The sequence below is a fragment of the Ascaphus truei genome, chromosome 7 (genome assembly GCF_040206685.1).
Source record: "Ascaphus truei isolate aAscTru1 chromosome 7, aAscTru1.hap1, whole genome shotgun sequence".
In the NCBI taxonomy this organism is placed as follows: Eukaryota; Metazoa; Chordata; class Amphibia; order Anura; family Ascaphidae; genus Ascaphus; species Ascaphus truei.
This window is the reverse complement of record NC_134489.1, coordinates 66,904,018-66,924,237: the sequence shown is the minus strand read 5'-3', so window position 1 is coordinate 66,924,237 and position 20,220 is coordinate 66,904,018. Positions and strand designations below refer to the sequence as shown.

The 20,220-nt window shown below is 41.8% G+C and overlaps 1 protein-coding gene across 4 annotated transcripts in view; it reads left to right on the top strand.

The window, feature by feature from the left end:
• The window catches only part of ITPRID2 (ITPR interacting domain containing 2), an 89,432-nt gene that overhangs the window by 52,850 nt on the left and 16,362 nt on the right, over positions 1-20,220 (top strand). For all 4 annotated transcript variants that reach the window (XM_075608904.1, XM_075608905.1, XM_075608903.1 and 1 more), the window contains 6 exons: positions 5,544-6,719; positions 8,767-8,844; positions 8,949-9,076; positions 9,511-9,661; positions 10,000-10,065; positions 13,552-13,986. In XM_075608904.1, coding sequence (XP_075465019.1) covers positions 5,544-6,719; positions 8,767-8,844; positions 8,949-9,076; positions 9,511-9,661; positions 10,000-10,065; positions 13,552-13,986 — 2,034 coding nt within the window. The remainder of the gene's footprint in view (positions 1-5,543; positions 6,720-8,766; positions 8,845-8,948; positions 9,077-9,510; positions 9,662-9,999; positions 10,066-13,551; positions 13,987-20,220) is intronic.

Here is a 20,220-nt window from a genome sequence, read left to right as displayed (position 1 = left end):
CTTGCTCACACTACTATGTCCCAGGCCTTACACTACTACCATGAAATATGTGAACACTTTGTAATATGAAAGATTGCAATGTGAACTTGCACTATGCTGGTTACAACTGAAATTGAAGTGCTTCAAAGGGCTTGAAAAGGCTCCGCTCCCTCCAAAAATAAGTGAGCTCCATGTGATGCCCGTTAAAATAGGTGACCAACCTGCAGTAGTGTTCACATGACAACCCATGTAAATGTAACTTGCCTCGCCTCTCCGTGTAACAGGAGTGTTCCATGCACATTTCACATTTCTCAGAGCCACGGTCTAAGCTCCTCTGGCATCATTTGATGTCACAAGTAACCTCATCAAAGTGGGAAGGGTTGAACTTTAAGATTTAAATTGCTGTTGCTTCCTACAAAGTGAGGCTAAAACCAATGAGCAGTGAAAATGTTACAGGTGGCAGACATAGTCAATAGTGAGGTGCATGGTGAAAACAAGTGTGTGTATATGTATTTATATATTTAGAAGCGGGTATGGATATGTTTGTATATGTATACGTGTGTGTGTGTGTGTGTGTGTGTGTGTGTGTGTGTGTGTGTGTGTGTGTGTGTGTGTGTGTGTGTGTGTGTGTGTGTGTGTGTGTGTGTGTGTGTGTATATATATATATATATATATATATATATATATATATATATATATATATATATATATATATATATATATATATATGCAAATATAGCTGTATGCTCATCTGCATGTCTTAGGCAGGTCTGCAACCCCGCCTTTCCCCATTATCACCCAGCATACAGCACTTCCACTGCAGCAAGGGATTCTGGGAAATTACATGCAAATGAGCACACAGTGTCACTTTTTGCCTCAATAACCATTTTTAACATGGTTCCCTATAGGCTTAAGCTTGCTGCATGGTCACAGCTTCGAGCACAGCCAGGGTTAAGGTGCATACCCAGAAAACCACCCACAGACAGCTGTTTCGACCTTGATGGGTCTCATCAGTGTGGGGTTGATTTTACTGGGAATGCAAGAGAGGCTTATGGGATAGGCCAAACCATAATACTGAGTTAAGTTATGGTGAGTAAAAAAAGTGACAAAAACCCTCCACAGGAAAGCAAATATGCAAATATAGCTGTATGCTCATCTGCATGTCTTAGGCAGGTCTGCAACCCCGCCTTTCCCCATTATCACCCAGCATGGTTTTTGTCACTTTTTTTACTCACCATAACTTAACTCAGTATTATGGTTTGGCCTATCCCATAAGCCTCTCTTGCATTCCCAGTAAAATCAACCCCACACTGATGAGACCCATCAAGGTCGAAACAGCTGTCTGTGGGTGGTTTTCTGGGTATGCACCTTAACCCTGGCTGTGCTCGAAGCTGTGACCATGCAGCAAGCTTAAGCCTATAGGGAACCATGTTAAAAATGGTTATTGAGGCAAAAAGTGACACTGTGTGCTCATTTGCATGTCATTTCCCAGAATCCCTTGCTGCAGTGGAAGTGCTGTATGCTGGGTGATAATGGGGAAAGGCGGGGTTGCAGACCTGCCTAAGACATGCAGATGAGCATACAGCTATATTTGCATATTTGCTTTCCTGTGGAGGGTTTTTGTCACTTTTTTTTACTCACCATAACTTAACTCAGTATTATATATATATATATATATATATATATATATATATATATATATATATATATATATATATAACACACAAATATAGCTGTATGCTCTATATATATATATATATATATATATATATATATATATATATATATATATATATTCTACTTTTAATTTTTGTATAGTTCTGGAACTGTGGGTCCCCCTGCTTTTTGGCTAAACCATGCTATTTTTAGCTCTGGGGATCCATAGAGTTTTTAGCTCTGGCGATTCCAGAGAGTTACCTGTGTCTGCCACACTAAAGGCAATAAAACTTAATTGGTAAGTATCTAGGGAACCAGGGTCCACCCTCTCTCGAGGTCCCTTGCTGTTTAAACCAAAATACAACTTTAGCCTGGTTGAATTGCTGCTGAGCAATTACAAAGGAGAATATCAACTTACCGTCATTTTCTTTTCCCTGAATAGATTATGGCAATTGGCACATATTTCCCCTATGTTATAATTATGGGAGAGAAAAAATAGAATAAACTTGCACTCACCCTGTCTTATATAAATCTGATGTAGATGCTAGGATCCTGCATTCATACTGCTGGACACATACAACTACAAAAAATCAGCGCTCAAAAAAATATAAGCGAAAATAGTACTCGCGTTTTCTTTTTGGTCTCCCAAAGTTCCTTTAATGTATCAAAAAATGGCAACAATGCTAAAAAATATCAGAACACACAACAAGGAAAGTTGCCGAAACATTGTTAAATGTGCAAACTAGAGCAACGTTTCAAGGCCTCCTGGCCCCTTCGTCAAGTCTGTCGGAAAGAACAGTCTCTTATCCTTCACAATCCAGCCATGGTGTTGTAGGAAGGAGATCACTACGTCTGTCTCTTAATAATCGAGCTTCGTACTGCGACTTAACGAGCAGATTGTGTAGACCATAGATATTTTGTTTTCTTGCCTCTGGAATGTGCTAGTCGGCATCCTATAGATCCACCCATAACATCTAGTCATAAAGGTTTTACCTCTTGGATGAGATCTTAAATGTTTTCACTTCTATGTATGTGTTCACTTCTCATAGGTTTAGAGCAGCTCTGAACCCTCCTGAAGTCCTTCCTTCTTTTTTTTTTAACCAGAAAACTTGGGAATATATTCATGTTTTTCTTTGTTTATGAGGTACTCTCTCCATTACTTTTTTCTCGTAGTAGACTACAAGATGGTATGCATACCTCCAGCTCCCTCTCTTTTCTGTGGACAGTTTGATGTTAAAAACTTGTTATTTTTTGGGAATGGTTTTTTTAACCGTACAATATCCAAACGATAGTGTCTGAAGGACCCATCCTGATTTGAATGCATACAGTCCTGAACTGTAATATTCTATCTCCCATCTGGGGCTAGAGGAAGCTCTCTGACCTTCATGCAAACTTTGCTGTGGCAAATGCCGCTCTTCCTTTGGGGCTACAAAAAAGACTGCCTAGACCGCATCTCCAGGCGGATTGTCGAGAAAATGGTCTTCCTGGCCAATACGATTTTTCCTTTCTGTACTGCATCCTTAGACTGGTGGGCTGAGAAATAAACTTGCCTCCTTGTTATTTGTTTTTTTGATGCTTTGGATGTAATTGCATCAAATTTCTTCTTGACGAGATTCTCCCTTGAATGGTAATGTTATAGAAGTTATTCTTTGGGAAGAAACTGCAACCTAGTGTCAGTCTCTCCTTGCCACCACTGACAGAGCTATGGATCTAGCTTAACTTCACCACATCCAGCAAAGCTTCAGCTATATAGTCATTTGCAAAATTGAATTGAGGCTCACTTGATTCCTTTTCTTTAATCCTTCATCAATGTTTGAGATTGAAAGGTGCATGTCTCTAGATACTGATGTGGATACTGCTGGCTTACATGCACCTGCTGCTAAATAGGATTTCCTTTATATGTTTTCCATTCTTCTATCCAACGTGTCTCTAAAGGATACTGCATCGTCATCTGGTAATCTCTCTCACAGTTCTTGAAATTGCTGCATCTACCTTTTTTGGAGGTATATCCCACAATTTCACTTCTTTGAGAATGAATACAGTTTAACAAACTTTCTGGGTGTCCGTAAGTTTCTATTTGGCTGGGCCAATTCTATTTCCACCATGTCTTTAATTACCTGGAAAATATTTTTCGTTTCTGTTTTTTTTTTGTCGCCCTGAACAGCTTATCTTCTCCAGCCACAGTCCGTATCTTCTAATTCCAGAGCTTCCATCGTTGCCTGTATTAGAGAACCTATTAATTCCAGATTAAAATCAGATTCTTCCATTTTTAAGGTTTCTTGCTCTGAAGATTCCTAGTATTCCCCATCTGAGAAATGCGTCCATCAAGTTGAACCTATGCTAAATTTAGACGACGGATACTTTTCCTATATATCCGTACGTACACTATATTGATCCAAACGGAGGCAAACAAAAAACCCCAGTGACATATCATCCAGTGATATCGCATGAGGGGAAAAATTAATTCCTTCCCAACTCCAAGAACTGGCAATCAGATGACTCCTTAGATCAACATCCTTCCCATGTTTACCTATTTGGTATATCGCTGTATACCTTCCCTTTCTAAAAATATGTCCAACCATTTTTTTTAACAAATCTATTGTATCTGCTATCACAGTCTCCATTGGTAATGAATTCCACATTTTAACTGCCCTTACTGTAAAGAACTCTTTCCTTTTGTTGCTGGTGAAATCTCCTGTCCCCCAACCTTAAGGGATGATCCCGAGTCCTTTGTACTGCCCTTGGGATGAATAGTTTACTCACTTGTAATATGGCAGACTCCACATTCTCTTACAATATCCTTCTTCCAGGATAAGAAGTTGGCTACTTGGTCATTCGGTTGACTTGCTGCTGCTGCTGCTTTTAGACAGTGTTCACATCATTTTGTAGCCTCCTGCACATTTGGTGCTAGCTGAACATACTCTAGGTATTTAATTTTTTTCCCTTTTGTCGCAAAACATCCATTGCCATTTTAGATGTTCTATACATGTGTTCTTAAGTGAGCACTCTTTACATCACTTCACGAGCTATGGACTCGCCTTGTTGATTTGGGCAGCAACCGTGTTTGCTATAGATTCCATCTAGCACAGCTAAACAGCTTTTTCCAGCTGGAAAGGCTCACTGGCGTCTGCATTGTGGCTCTTTAAACTTGCTGTGTCGCTCAGTTGTGCGTCTGACATAAGTCGTGTCTAATACTAAACATGGCACCGTGATTCCAACCATGTCTGATGCCAAAGAGGAGGCGGTCCCGGCTCAGCTGCTTACCACTGTATTCTGTAGACCAGGGGAGCGCTATCTTTTTTTCCCTGCGCCCCCCTGTCAGCTGTTCCCCTCTATGCGCGGCCCCCCCCTTACCTTGCCGTCGGCGTCATGTTGCCATAACAACGTGACATCACATGACTTCGCCGCGTTGCCATGGCGACGTGTCTACAGAAGCAAGGTAATTGCAGTTTATAGATGCCTTCGCCGCTTCCCCGGCACTTATTTAAGTGCCTTCGGGAAGCGCACGGGGCCTCTATAAACCCTGCGCCCCCCGCAGCGAGGGGGGGCACACTCCTCAGTTTGCGCACTGCTGCTGTATACTAATACGTAGCCTGCTCTGGTCGCTAGAGCCTCCAACACACTGTCACCCATGTTACTGCAAACATTCGGGGCTCTGTATGCTATAAATGGGTTGTGGTTTATTATAAAGTCAATGATAACATTGAAACTTTTAGCAGCTGTAGGGTAATTGATCAGTTCCCGAATTTGGTATTTGTGTCACTGTATGTATGAGATTTGTTTGTTTTGAGATTTTAAATGGTTTTAGGAGTATCAAGACTATAAATCCATTTGTTTTGTAATGTGCTAGTTCTATTATTTTTCTTCTGACATTAATATTCCTTATTTGTATTTCCACTTTATACTAGGTTCAAGAGTCTCTGCAGGCAATGGGAAGTAGTGCTGACAGCTGTGACAGTGAAGCAACAGTTACCTCTGTAAGTGAGGACCTGCGGACGCCAGTAGGAACAGATCAACCAGAACTCAGTGACTTTGAAAATGATGAAGATTTCCTAACACCCGTTGATCTTCTTGAAAATAAAGTATTTTTTAGAGAAAGCAACATGGAGAACTTAACATGTGATATTCCGCAAAGTCCATCTGAGGAATGCAACTTTGGCATAGAGAATTATCAGTATAATAACAAAGAAGATTCAGAGTTGCAGCAGGAATGTATGACTAGCAGTAAAATTGAGATCGGCAATGAAGATGAAGCAGTTCCTTACACAACTCATCATATATCTGAACCACACGATTGTTTTATGGACTATGATGGTGTTTCTGGTTTGGGCAATGCCGAATCCTGTTCTTTAGAGCGTGTAAATGTGGCATTACAGAGAGCGCAAATGAAAATCTTCAGTTCAGCGTTGACTGGCTCTAGAACTGGGCGTAGCCAGATTACATCAAAGGACCTGTTGAAACGGAGACACAAATTCGCAAACTCAGGTTATCCTTTGAGGAGGACACAATCATTGCCCTCTGCAGAGCTTAGTCCAGCAAGAGTTGTATCCAAACTAAACATTGTTTTAACGTCCGGGAAAGCCACTGTGTGTAGCCCTCCATCGTTTTCCTACAAGTATACTCCAGGTGAGGAAGAATATGAGGAAGAAGCAAATACTAACTGCAGATCTACACTTGTTGTGTCTCCTAAATCAGAGACTAAAGAGAACGCCAAAAGTGATCCTAACAAGCTAACGGAAGATGCAAATCGCAGTAGACCACAGACATGTTCAGTGCATGCCCCTTCACCTAGGTCACATTCTTCATGTTCTCTTCACTCTCTTCAGTCTGACTGGCATGAAAGACCATTCTGTGAACATGCAAGAACATGGAGCACACACAGCGTTCCAAGCTTTTCTGGAGCATCCTGTAGTGCTTTAATGTCCCCTTTTGGCTGCCCGCTGGCTCAATTGTTTGCATATGGATCTCTTCAAAGACCATGTTCTGGGCACAATGTACCTGTTAATTGTCCCCCTTCTACTACTGAAATGCAGCTACGCAGAGTGCTACATGATATAAGAAGCTCACTTCAAAATCTTTCACAGGTATGGCATACTTTCCTTGGCTACTAAGGTTATGAAACACTGATTTGGTATGGATTTAGGTAGAATTGGAACTGAGAAAAATGCATCTACTGTATTCTATAATGCATTAAAGAAATTTGGAAACAAATCTGTGGAAGAAGGGCTATGTTCAGTGTGGTATCCTTTTATTTATGTATTTATTTTTTTCCTCCAAAGGTTTTAACTAGCACCTGGTAGGAATAATAAGGGATTATTATGGGGGAAGTTGGACAAATTGTCAGTTGTGGAAGGAGATGACGTTTGAAATGTTTTTTTTTGTTAAGCAATGAAATGTTAAGCACAATCTTTAGCACATTTTAATAACCGTTGGCGAATAGAAGCCGAATCTCCTGAATCAGGAACCTGCTCGAACCTCTCCACCTCCGTGTGTGTCTAAGACCATGCAACATCACACGCTGCAAACATATGCCAAGATGCCACAGCCCAGTCATGAACATAAAACATTCAATGTTAAATGATCATTCTACTGCACATCCAGGAATAGGGTATATATGATCCAATGCTAGGGTGGCCAGATGTCCTGTTTTTTAGGCCTCTGTCCTGACTTTTTGGGGTGCTGTCCCGGCTTTCTATCCCACTGGATGCATGTACGCGATCGGCTATTGCTGGCTGCGCATACACATTTGTCCTGGTTATGCCGGGACAAATATGGTCGCCCTATCCAATGCAGAAAATGTGAGCAAGGATGCTATATTGGTGAAACCAGCCAAAAAGTTCAAACCAGAATTAAACAACACGGACACCCAAACACTATGAAGGATGATTCTGCACTCCATTGGGACATCACTTCTTTAAGCCAGATCAGTCCATACATTATTTAAAAATCAAAGAATGTTTCAAAGCACTCATTGAAAACATTTGAACTCAAAATGAGTGTTCTGACACACAAAAAAAAGGACACGATACTAATGTTTCTCACAAACTATTGGCATTTTTAGTAATGTTTCTCTCTGCCTCAGTTAATTATACAATTTAACACCACCTCCCCCCATCACACTGATGGGTGTACAGCCCTATATTCCCTCCACATTTCTCACACTGACTATCCATGTATGTCCTTGTGTTTATTTACTGTTCCCTCTGCCATTCCTTCTCTACCTTATCTGCCTTAAATTGTTATTTTTGATGTTATATCTGTGTTAAACTCCTGGAATACTTTGTAAATTAGTTTTGCTGACCTGAGGAAGAGAGTAGAACTCACGAAAGCTTGTCCTCCAATATCCGTTTAGTACAAATAAAAAAGGATCGTCCAACACTGAAGTACTCCTTTTATTTTACACACAAAATTAGAAACCATAATCTAAAAGGCAAGTGATGCAGTTCAAATTCAATACCATCACATTCTGAAACCATTTCGATATGGACAAGTGGTGAGGCAAAATAATGAAGTGCATGTTAGTAAATGTTAAACATTTTATCGACGCGATTCTACTAAAATTTTTTATTTTTTTATCGAATGGCATAAGCTGCCTTTTGGAGAAAAATGTACCTTTTGGGCCAGAGAAACTCCTATTCAGCTATGTAATATATTTGACATACAGCATAAAAAGAATCGGAGCATAAAATGCTTGCTGACGGGTTACAACAATGTTTCGTTTTAATATTGGTGCGCTAAATATACAGTAGCACTATTTGATTATTTAGAAAATGATATCTGAACAGATTATTTCATCCACTGTTGTATGGTTCATTAACACCTTGCTCTGTGCTGATGTTCTTGGGTTTTTAAGATAGCCGACATGGTAGTAATGGCAGCAAGACCGTGTATTTTAAATGACATTACATTACAGTAGGCACATATCACTTGTCTGCAAGTCCCCTTCTGCATTGTCCCAAGTCTATATTTTGGTGTCTCTTATACAATGGAATGTGCTTCTTCCATTTACATTTTCTGCTTGGACAGTACTTGATATTAAATATGTACGCACTTTAGTGGCTTAGTGGGGGAAAAAATGGTTTATTCGCTTTTTTTGCTAATTTAACCTTCTCTTTTTTTTTTTCTCTTCAGTACCCTGCAATGCGAGTGAATGATGTAGCTGCAGGTGGTTATAATACCCCAAAACCATCTATTCTACCTCTTTATGAAGTAAGTCCTACTGTAAATGATTAACCAGGTTGTTGTGACGTGTGAAGAAAATGGTTACCAATAGTAATTAAAACCTTTTTATATATTTATTTATTTATTTTTAGAATACTTTTCAGGAGTTGCAGGTAATGAGAAGAAGTCTGAATCTATTTAGAACACAAATGATGGACTTGGAACTCGGCATGTTACGTCAACAAACAATGGTATACCAGCACCTTACTGAAGACGAAAGGTAGGCATAGCTGCTGACTTTAGTTTAGTTTGTCCACCATTGATTCTTCAGTGGTGTTTTGAAAAGATAAGATAAAAATGTTAAACATTAACATTTTTGTTACCATTGAAAAAAATTGAGTACACTTATTTTTTCTTTCCTTTTGTGTATATTATCTATTAAACACAGCATTGTATTTTGTTCACTTTGGCTCTTTAGTTGAATTAGTTAACTATTTGACCTACTGTAGTTGTGATTTTTTTTTTTGTTTCCTTTCCCTAAAAATATACAAATAATAGCTATTAGGTCAGTGTAGCATCTTGGCCAGTATGTGTGCAAATGCGTACTGTATGTAAACCTTAACAAGTCCAATTCTATTAGACAAATATCACGTTAAATATCATCAAACCTGGTGGTGTTTAGTGACCAAAGTGGTATTTTTATGCTTTTATCAGGTACGAAGCTGATCAACTGCAGAGTCTAAGGAATTCTGTACGGATGGAACTACAGGAGTTAGAACTTCAGTTGGACGATCGCCTGCTAACCCTTGAAGAACAGCTTCGAAACTTTCATATTTCTTCCCCTTTCCAACGTCAGACACTTATGGTATAAGTTAAATTTTTGCCCAGTTTTTTTTTGTTTCAAATGTAACTTTTCCAAGGACCTATAACTGATTTATAATATTAATAGAGTGCAACGATATCTAATTTTCTTACACATCTCTTCTGACTACTTGGATTTTGAGAAGGAAATTTAATATTTCACATATACAATATGTAATGTGTACTAATACTTCCTATTGGTGCAATGCATTGCACACATTCTTAATAGATGAGTAGTTCTGCATTTCTTGTAACCGTGTCACTGTTTCCAACTTCACAATAGAACATGTTTAAAGTGTTTTGCAGACTTATATTTAACCTGTTCCTTACCTTTATTTCTAGGGAATGTATGGAGGCAGAAGTACAGATAACCTGGTGTTCCCTTCTAATTTTAATGTAATAGAACCAGTAAGTTACTGTATTCTACTGTATGTTTTTTTTTACTTCTATTAGATAAGTGGCATTGGGGTGTCTGTATCTAAACTGATCATTTGGAGGCTGATGTCTCCTATGGTGGTTTTTCTCTCACACTCCACACCCATATGGGAGGGGTAGGTCTGCTCCTTTTGCTGCGAATATCTGCTCCGCCCGCCCCATGCCTCCATCTGTCTCTTCCTGTTGAGGTTCACTCTGTCCAGCTTTTCTATCCTATCTCTGCAAATGGCAGTCCTCGACAGACTGCCGGCCTCTACAGCCTCTTCCTTTCTCTCTGGCTTTGAATCCTAACTTTCCTTCTTTCTCTCCACCAACTCCTATCCTTTTACTAGGGAACTTCAACTGTCATATTGATGATCCCTTCGTATCCTGGACAACTCGCCTTTTCTCTTTAACCTTCTCCTTTGGCCTCCACCAAATGGACCAATTCCAGTACCCACAAGAATGGTCACTACTCAGTTCTGGTCTTAACTAAAAACTGTTCCCTTTTCGGATTTTGCGATCTCCCACTTCTGCTCTCTAATGATCACCTCCAATCATTCACCACCATGCATTCCCCTCGCTACATTAGAGACCTTTGCTCCAGACATCTCTGCTCTGTCATCTCCCTCCACCACATACCCTTTCGATCCCATCCCGTCATACACCTTAACAGAACTCTTACTCCTGGCTCAACACCCACTCTCACTTAGATATTCAATTCCTCACTGTCCTCTGGCACTTCCCCATTTTCCTTTAAGCATGGAGTGGTCACGCTTATTCTCAGAAATACCCTAGACCCTACATGCCTTACGAGCTCCCACCCTGTATCCCGCTTACCTTTTGCCTCAAAACTGCTAGAGCGTCTCGTGTTCTCGCGTATAATCAACTTAATTCCCATGCCTCCCTGGACCCTTTACAATCTGGCTTTCATACAGCTGAATCAACAGAGTGCTTACTAAATTAGCCATTGATCTGCACAAATCAAAATTCCATGATAATTGTTCCCTACTTATTCTACTCTGATCTCTCTGCTACCTTCAGTACTGTCGATCACTCTGTTCTCCTTCATATTCTAAACTCTTGGTATTCGCAACAAAATGCTATCCTGATTCTCATCATACCTCTCCCATCGTACATTTTCAGTCTGTTGCCAACATGTCTTGGTCTTTTTTTGATCTCTGTTGGTGTACCTCAAAACTCTATTCTTTGACCTCCTTTCTCTCTGCACACTTGGTGACCTCATCAACTCTTTTTGCCTTAGGTATCCTCTCTCTGCAGATGATACACAGGTATATCTATCCACCCCTAGCCTCACACCTGCAATCCAGTACCGTCTTGCATTGCCTCTCAGCTATATTCTTGTGGATGGTGCTCTTCTGCCTTAAACTTAATATGTCCAAAACTGAGCTCCTCCTATACACCCCCCCCCCTTAAATCTGGGCTCCTATAACCTTTTTCCATCACAGTACATGGTACTACTGTCTATCCTATTGCCAAAGCATGTTACCTAGGAATAACATGTGACTACCCCCTCATGGCTGAAATGTGTTGCTTCCTCCGTAATATTGCCAATATACGCCCTTTCCTTTGTCAATTTACTGCTAAAACTGTGATGCATGCGCTTATCTTCTCCCATCTGGATTATTGTAACACACTAACAGGTCTCCCTGTATCACCACTTTCTCCTTTGCAATCTCTCAAATATTCTGATGCTACTGTAAAATAGTTTGTCTTTCTCCCAAAAGTCTGCTCACCTAATCTTTAAATCTTTTTCCTGGCTTCCAGTACTAGAGTTGCAACTGCTCAAAGATATCTTGGTGTAGACATAAACTGGTACTCCACTAAGGGTATAATAAAGCATGAATATCAACAATAGCAAAATATACCATTTTAGCTGTATGCGTGCACAGTTATTCTAAGGACAGTATAGACAAAATTAAAAATATTAATGTGGAGTGCCTCAAATAGAGATTCATTGAATTAAATTAGAGAGAGACACATCTAGAATCTCTCTAGTATAGGGGTGCACAAAATTTTAGAGTTGCACCCCTCCTGCCTGCTCCTCTCATCTCTTGTGCCAGCGTCATTGACGCCGTGTTGCCATGGCGACAGTCATTTGACGTGACATCACGGGGGTGTCATTTGATGCCGCGTTGCCATGTCGATGCGTCACAGCAGCCTACTGAATCGAGGTAAGTTGAGTTGCAGAGGCGTCATGTTATCACCCGGCATTTAATTTATATGCCTAGGGAAGAGCGTCGGACCTCTGCAACCACTCGCGCCTCCCAGTTTGCGCAATGCTGCTCCAGTACTTGGAAGCATTGTAGAATGATCTAACAGACTATTGTTCAAGTTGTCATTAGATTCAATATGTAAAATCTTGATCTAGGAAGGCTGTGGTTTCGTAATTTCAACTCTGCTAGCTCCAACCCCCCAAATGTTTGATGTCACACTAAATCATGTGACCTTTCTTGGCTTCTCATCAAATTTCTAAACACCAACAAAGTTCTCCTCCTTGCCTTCAAGGCTCTCCACTCATCTGGTCCTCGCTACATATCTGCTTTGATCTCTCAATATGCCCCGGCTTGTCTCCTGTGCTCTACCCATAACTTTCTCCTTTACGCCTTTTTCACCTCTACTTCTTTCTCGCCTTAAACCTTTCACTCCCTGCCCCCTTACCTGAGGACCTCCCTTACACTCAGTATATGCCAAGCTCCTTCTCTCCCCACCTTTACTTCAAACCTTAAAACTCACTTCTCAAATGAAGCATTTCATTAGTGTGGACTCATGGGTACTGTTCCAGACCCAGAGTTGTTCTTAACAACCATTGTGGCCTAGCAGTGCAATCTACTGCACTTATTCCCTCACCTGCTTTCTATGTAAAGTTCCTATCATACCACTTAGATTGTAATTTCTCCGGCAGGGATTTGTTTTCCTATTGTCTAATTCTGTTTCTAATTTCCTGTATTGTCTCTCTTGTAATGCGCGGAGTACAGCTTTGGGCGCTATGTAAAGATGCATACATAGTTTTGCAGGCACAAAGAGTCCTTGCCCCATAAATCTGATCTAACTTTGGTGTCAGATGCACAGGGAGCTGATACTAGGGTTTGAACCAGGCCCTGCTATAAACTCTTATCTTGTTGTTCTGTCTTTAGCATAGGATTTCAGCATAGTAGTGTTTCAGCATAGTATTTAACCAATGAGTGGTTCTTAATGGGATAAATTAGGTAATTGAAGTCTGTTGTGTGTTTTTAATAAAAATGCTTGGTTTTGACCATTATTATTTTTTTTAAATCATCTATTTAAGTGTCCTGGACGATAGATCAATCTAGTCATACAGAACATACATTAATTCCTAAAAAATAAAAAAGGCCACCACAATATTGCTAGATGTTTTGGTTAAAATGCTTTCTAGCCTTTTTTTCTGTAGGTATGCAGTATTTTTTTGAGAAAAAAAAATGTTTTTTCAATCTTTAGGTCACCGAGCTCATTCGAGAACAGACTTGCCTAAAATCAGAGTTAGGGTTTGGGGACCTGAGTTTGGAAGCAGGAGTTGAAGGTTGTGAATCAATATCGTCACACGCTGCTTCTGATTCTTCTTCGGTATGCTCCATTCCACTTCAAAAGAGTACGAAAGGAAGAAAAAACTCGTCTGATACTTTGGATAAGCCAAAACCCCACGCACCCCCGAGCAAAGCTGTGTATCGAGCTTCGGTTGCTTTGACTCCAAGTTCACCCTTAAGAGCTGGTGTCATTCAAATACCTTCAAATGCTGAGCACCCAGAGGATTCTGGGAGGTTAAAATCCGAGTCGACAGAACAGTATGAACAGGTTCCATCGGCATCTGCAACTGATGAGAATACAAAAAGGACTGCTGAAGAGAACAAAGAATTGCAACAAGTAATTAGAGAGGTAAATGGGTGATTTTCATATGACGATTTAAAAAAAAAAAATAATTGTACACAAATGAGTGTTCAGTAATTTCCTTCACAAATGATCTGTACTGTCTCCATGAAGGCTTTATCATATTTGGTTCAACAGTTTACGATCCATGATAGACCTTTATCAAAGTGATAACTCTGCAGACCTATGATGGGAAAAACGCTGCATATATTTTTCTGTGGTGTTCTACGCATACATAAACCAGAATTAAAAAAAAAACATTGTTGATTTATTAGTCAGTCACTAACCCACCACCTGTAAGGCGCTGCCTAGAAGATTGTGTGCCCCACAATGTCTTGTGTAGTGCTATGCAAAATATTGTGGGGTGTAAATTTGTGAAGCTCTGCTAAGAGCGGGATTCTTTTGCACTCGTGGTCTTTCCAGTGCTAATCACGAAAAGTGAGGGGTGCAATGTGTTTGCATCCCAAAAGAAAATTCACTTATATGCACACTACTCAGGTATAAAATGTAACTTTTAATATTTAATACTTAAAACATATACAGCTAAACCCCGTTATAACGCGCCTCGCTATACCGCGATTCGGTTATAACGCGGTTTTCCCGTGGCTCCCGTTTTTAAAAAAAAAAAAAAAAAAAAAAAATTTTTTTTTTTTGCACACTGCACACACTGCACACACTGTGCACACTGCACACACTGCACACACTGCACACACTGCACACACTCATTGCTCACACTGCACACACACTGCACACACTGACACTGCACACACACTGCTCATTGCTCACACTGCACACACACTGCTCACACTGACACACACTGCACACACTGCACACTGCTCATTGCTCATACTGCACACACTGCACACACACACTCACACACACTTACACACACTCACAGACACTCACAGACACTCACACACAGCAGGCTAAAATTGATTCATACAATTCTAGCAGTTCCGATTTACTGAATAGCAAACTCCCATTTATAGTTATTCCTACATCTATAGCACACTCCCTTTCAATTATTTTTTTATACACCTATTGCAGGCATCCAGCAACTTTATTCATTCATACGCCTGTAACAGGCTTTGATTCATTCTCTCTCACAACTGTAAATGGCTCCCAATTAATGTTTACACCTACACTGTATAGCAAACGTCCACGTATTCATCTATAGCAGTTTTTCCTGTATTGATTTATTCTGCCTTTGTAGGGTTACCTTATGCTTTAGTGTCTGTTCAAACAAGAATACTGAACACACAGGCAGAATTGTGATGTGGAAGTGTGTGTGGCAGCCTGTCATATCAGAGAATTGCAGACCAGTTTGTAGTTACAAAGGTCCAGGGCACATGACACTCAGATGTTGCACAGCTATCAGGTAATCTGTAATTGTATTGCTGTACTAATGTACAAAATAACACGAACAGGATATAACAATCAGAGTGCCTCACTGCACTGAAAATTAAGTATTATAGGGAATGTGGTCACAATCTGAAATTGTTTGGCTACCACCTCAAAGTGGGGTTACACAACATGGACAGCCCACACCAGTCATTCAATATGATTGCCACATGGTTTAAATGTCACTCACTACTGTACTTAAGGCAGTTTGTTATTTCCAGCATAAATAGCATCCAACACTTCAGTGGCTTTGAAATCACAACTATTAACTTAAATGCCATTCTCCGGATCAGAAGACATTTGTTAATTGCTGACAATTATAAAAAGCACAACAGGATACTGCATGATGCAATGACAACATGCCACAGTCACAAGACTGCAAGACGCAATGACAATACACAACCATACATGCACATAGCACTGCATGATTTAACAGCAGAACACACGACACAATAACAGACAAAACGACACATGGCACTGCGTACACAATCACTCCACACTGTTTGAGACAAACACACACAGTGGTTGGCATTACCCGCAGCATTGTGGTGCAGGATGGTGGGAGGCATGGTGCAGACTATAGTTCGGCACACGGGGTAGGAGATGATCAACAAGGCTCAGCACAGAGCAGCGGTGCAGGAACAGCGTGTCAGATCCCTGCTCTCGCCGGACACATGGCTCATACAGCTGGTGCAGACCGGAACTGCTTCATGTGCGAAATGTCTGACTTACTAATACTGAGCATGCGCAGTTGCTTTAAAAGTGCACGACATAGCCACTGCATCATGGAGGCCCGCGGTGACAGGGGGAAGCGGGGACCGGAGGGACATCCCCGCTCCCATCTCCTGTCCCGTGGGATGAATATGCGCTAAAGCGGCGGCCATTTTTTTTCCCGCGACCCCGTTAGTAACGCGGTGGTCTCGGGGTGGACCCCGAGGACCGCGTTATAACGGGGTTTAGCTGTATTACCGAAAAGAATGGTATACTAAACATTAAAAATAGATTAAATGGTTGTTAACAGACAAGCACCAAAATGCAGCTCTCATAAATCTAAATAGTCCAGTCAATAATTGATACTGGAGTCTTGGAGGCTGAATAGGGTGCAACCAGCACAGGTGAGCCCAAAGGCTCCACAGTTACACACACTAGCACAATAGATGTATTTCTAAGAGCAGCAGCAGGGGTTAATCACTACATAGATATGAGTCCAGTTTGGAAGCACTTGCAGAGTGAAGCCACAGCCTAGTTGCTGCACTATTACAGTTGCACACACTAGCACACTAGGTGTGTTTGCATGGGCAGCAACAGGGGTTAATCACTACATACATATAAGTGCAATTTGGCAACACTTGCTGAGTAAAGCTATAACCTAGCTGCTACACTTATTTATAAATATATGACTGCGCTAGTGAGCTGCTGGAAAAACACTATGTTAAAACAGCCCCATAACGGGGACTGATGACATGATCACGCGTCCAACGCGCGTTTCCCTCCTACTATGGAGCTTCGTCAGGGACTCTGCAAGTGCAAGTGCTTCCAAACTATGCTTTCCCAGGACATGTTAATATGATCTTTCTAAAATATATTTTTGGTCTCCATCTTAACCCACAATAAAGGGAACAGACTAGGATAGGAAGAGGCACACCAATCGCCAAGAAACCGTATTCAAGTCCTGGTGCAAACTAACCCATCAAATCCTCGATGTTCCAACTCGGGCATAAACACAGAAAATCGGCCAAAAGATGGATGCACACCTTTTTTTTGTTGCAAAATCGATTGCTTCGATTTTACTTTATTCTTTTAGAAGACCAAATAACGTTTCAGGGACACAGCCCCTTCCTCAGATAATTGCCACACGTGTCAAATGCTAACAAAATCTGGTATTTGGCTGCTCCTTAATTGAAGCGCAATCCCACATAGCTATCTTTTTTTTTTTTTCAAACAATTTTATTAGGCATTTAGTTACATATGCAGTGACAGCAAGCGATAAAGCCTAACATTTTCAAAGCCACATTTTTTGGGGGGAAAACAGGTTGACAACCTCAGTTGTCAGTAAAGAGGGGGGAGTGCCTTCAGAGAGGGAAGGCAGAGGGGAAGAGGACTGGAAGGGTGAGGGGGGGGGGGGACCACATAGCTATCTTTAAAAAGCAATCTTTGATAAACACTATCAATCGAATAGGCTTCCTCTAACTTTAAATGCAAACCTTTGGCTTATTTTGTTTCTCTGGAATTCACCAATTGCATTTCTTAGGTGCCTTGGAGAGCCAATAGAGCGGTGGTCTTCAACCTTTATTTTGGTTAAGGAACCATATCATTTATATTGTGTAATTCTGAGGGACCCCCATCCTCTCTAATAGCGAGTCTAAGATCAGATTCATTGTAAATCCTTCTGTATTTGGTACAATTTTCAAATGACCTTAAATATTGCATGGAGCCCTTTGGAGACCCTCTTATTTATTTATTTTAAAAAAATATTTTTCCTTTATTGGTGTCTTTTGATGCACTGACAGGTATAACAATCACAACATGGCAGAACAGTTTGTTAAAAAAAACAAAATACGGGCACATAACAGGGAGGTATTCGGAGACACACAATAAACCTTTTTTCCTTTTACAGTGGTGAAAAGAGGGGATGACGAGGGGCGGGTGGATAGTTGGGAACGACATGGGGAAAAAGCGGGGGGGGAGGGGGGAGGGGAGGGGGGATTGTGGCGGGGAGGGGCGCATCGGCCCTCGGTAGCAGGGGTTCTAGTGTTGAAGTAGGGCTTGCACCAGTGTCGGGGCCCCTGACCCCGGCCAAGGCTCCCAGGTTCTATAAAATTGAGGCATTCTTTGCTTCAGCCTTTCCATGTTCATGACCCCGTCTATCCGTGTAATTACTGTTCTCCTGGAAGGGGCCTTAACTTGTTTCCAGGCCACAGCGATGCAACATCTGGCGGCCGTAAGGATCGCTGATGTAAGTCTGGCTATAGGGGCAGGAAGGTCTTCAATTGGTTTAACCAGCACGTAGGTCAGGGGGTCCAAGGGGACCTCTAAGTCCAAAGTCTCAATCAGGAGGCTCTGGATCCGGATCCAGAACCTCTGGATCTCCGGGCATGTCCACCAAATGTGGGGCATGTCACCGCTTTGACCACATCCCCTCCAGCACACGTCGGAGGTGCCTGGGTAGATCTGGCTCAGTCTACTCAGGGTCAGGTACCATTGGAATAAGATTTTGTAGATATTTTCCTTCGTGACTGAGCAAATTGATGTTTTGGTAGCAGCCTCCCAGACATCCTCCCAGTCTTCCAGGTCTATGGAGGTGTTCAAGTCTTCGCTCCACTTTTGCATATAGGAGTGAGTGGGGGGGGGGGGGGGGATTGGGCTGCCTCCAATATTTTGTATACCTCAGAGATTAAGCCCTTCTGATATTCCCCTTTGAGACATAGGGTCTCGAATCTGGAACGCGCTGGGAATTTTAGGCTAGGGGATTGGGCTCTCAGGAAGTGCCTAATCTGCAGGTATTGAAATATGGGGAGGTCGGGGACGATAACTTATTCCTAAATTCCTGAAAGGGCAAGACCTCATCGCTTTCCAGCAGATCCGCAATCACTCTGATATTTAGGCCCTGAAATTGGCCGAATTGGGTACGGGAGCAGCCGGGTGGGAAGTCCGGGTTCCCGAAAATGGGGGTGAGTTATGAGGGGGATGAAGCTAGGCCAAGTTTCCCTTTGGCTTTAATCCATGTCGATCACGTGCATCTCATTGCCCCGAGGTCGAATCTCTGGGGCCTCCTGCTTTTGTGGGTCTGAGACCATAGTAGGGCCGAGAGGGGGGTGGGGGACGCGTGGTGTGTCTCTATTTCTAACCAGCAATTAGAGGTCGGGGGGTTGTTCCATACCACCGCCTGCCTCAGCTGGGCCGCCTGGTAATATCTGACTACATCCGGGGCCCCCAGGCCCTCTCTCGTCTTTGACGCCAAAAGCACCGATCTCGGAACCCTAGGTCTTCGTTGCAGCCATATAAAGCGGAGAATGTGGACTTGGATATTTCGCAATTCTGCTTGCGGGACAGGGAGGGTCTGAAAGTAGTAAAGTAATCGGGGGAGGACATTTATTTTGGTGGACACAATTCTTCCAAACCAAGAGATCTGATGGGCATGCCAGGCCTCCAGGTCTCTCTTGATCTGGCGGAAGAGAGGGGGGTAGTTGGCGTGATACAGTGAGCCGTACGAGCTCGCTATTTTTATCCCTAGATATTTGATATGCGAGTTATTCCACTTGTATTTAAAATTATTTTGTAAGAGTTTCCATGTAGGGTCTGGGAGGGAGATGTTGAGGGCCTCAGATTTGTCCGTGTTTATTTTGTAATCAGACAATCGACTAAATTGGTCCAACAGTTTCTCAAGGTTGGGGAGGGAAGTGTGCGGTTCAGTCAAGGTTAGAATAACATCATCCGCAAACAGGGATATTTTGTATTCCCTGTCTGCGATTAGAATGCCCTTTATGCTGGATTCAGCTCTGATCCTAGCAGCTAGTGGCTCTATGGACAGGGCAAATAGTAGGGGGGATAGCGGGCAACCTTGCCTGGTACCATTTTTGATCGTTATTGGGTTGGAGAGCCCACCTGGGAGTTTTAAGAGAGCGGTCGGGTTGGTATAGAGGGCTCGCACCCCTTCGAGGAATGGGCCTGAGAAACCAAACCGGAGCATAGTTTGGTCTAGAAAGGACCATTTGATTCGGTCAAAGGCCTTTTCGGCGTCAAGACTTAGAATCAGGGCCCGGGACTGTTTTTGAGGTGCACGTGGTCTATAATATTAATAATTTTGCGGGTATTGTCAGAGGCCTGTCTTCCTGACACAAA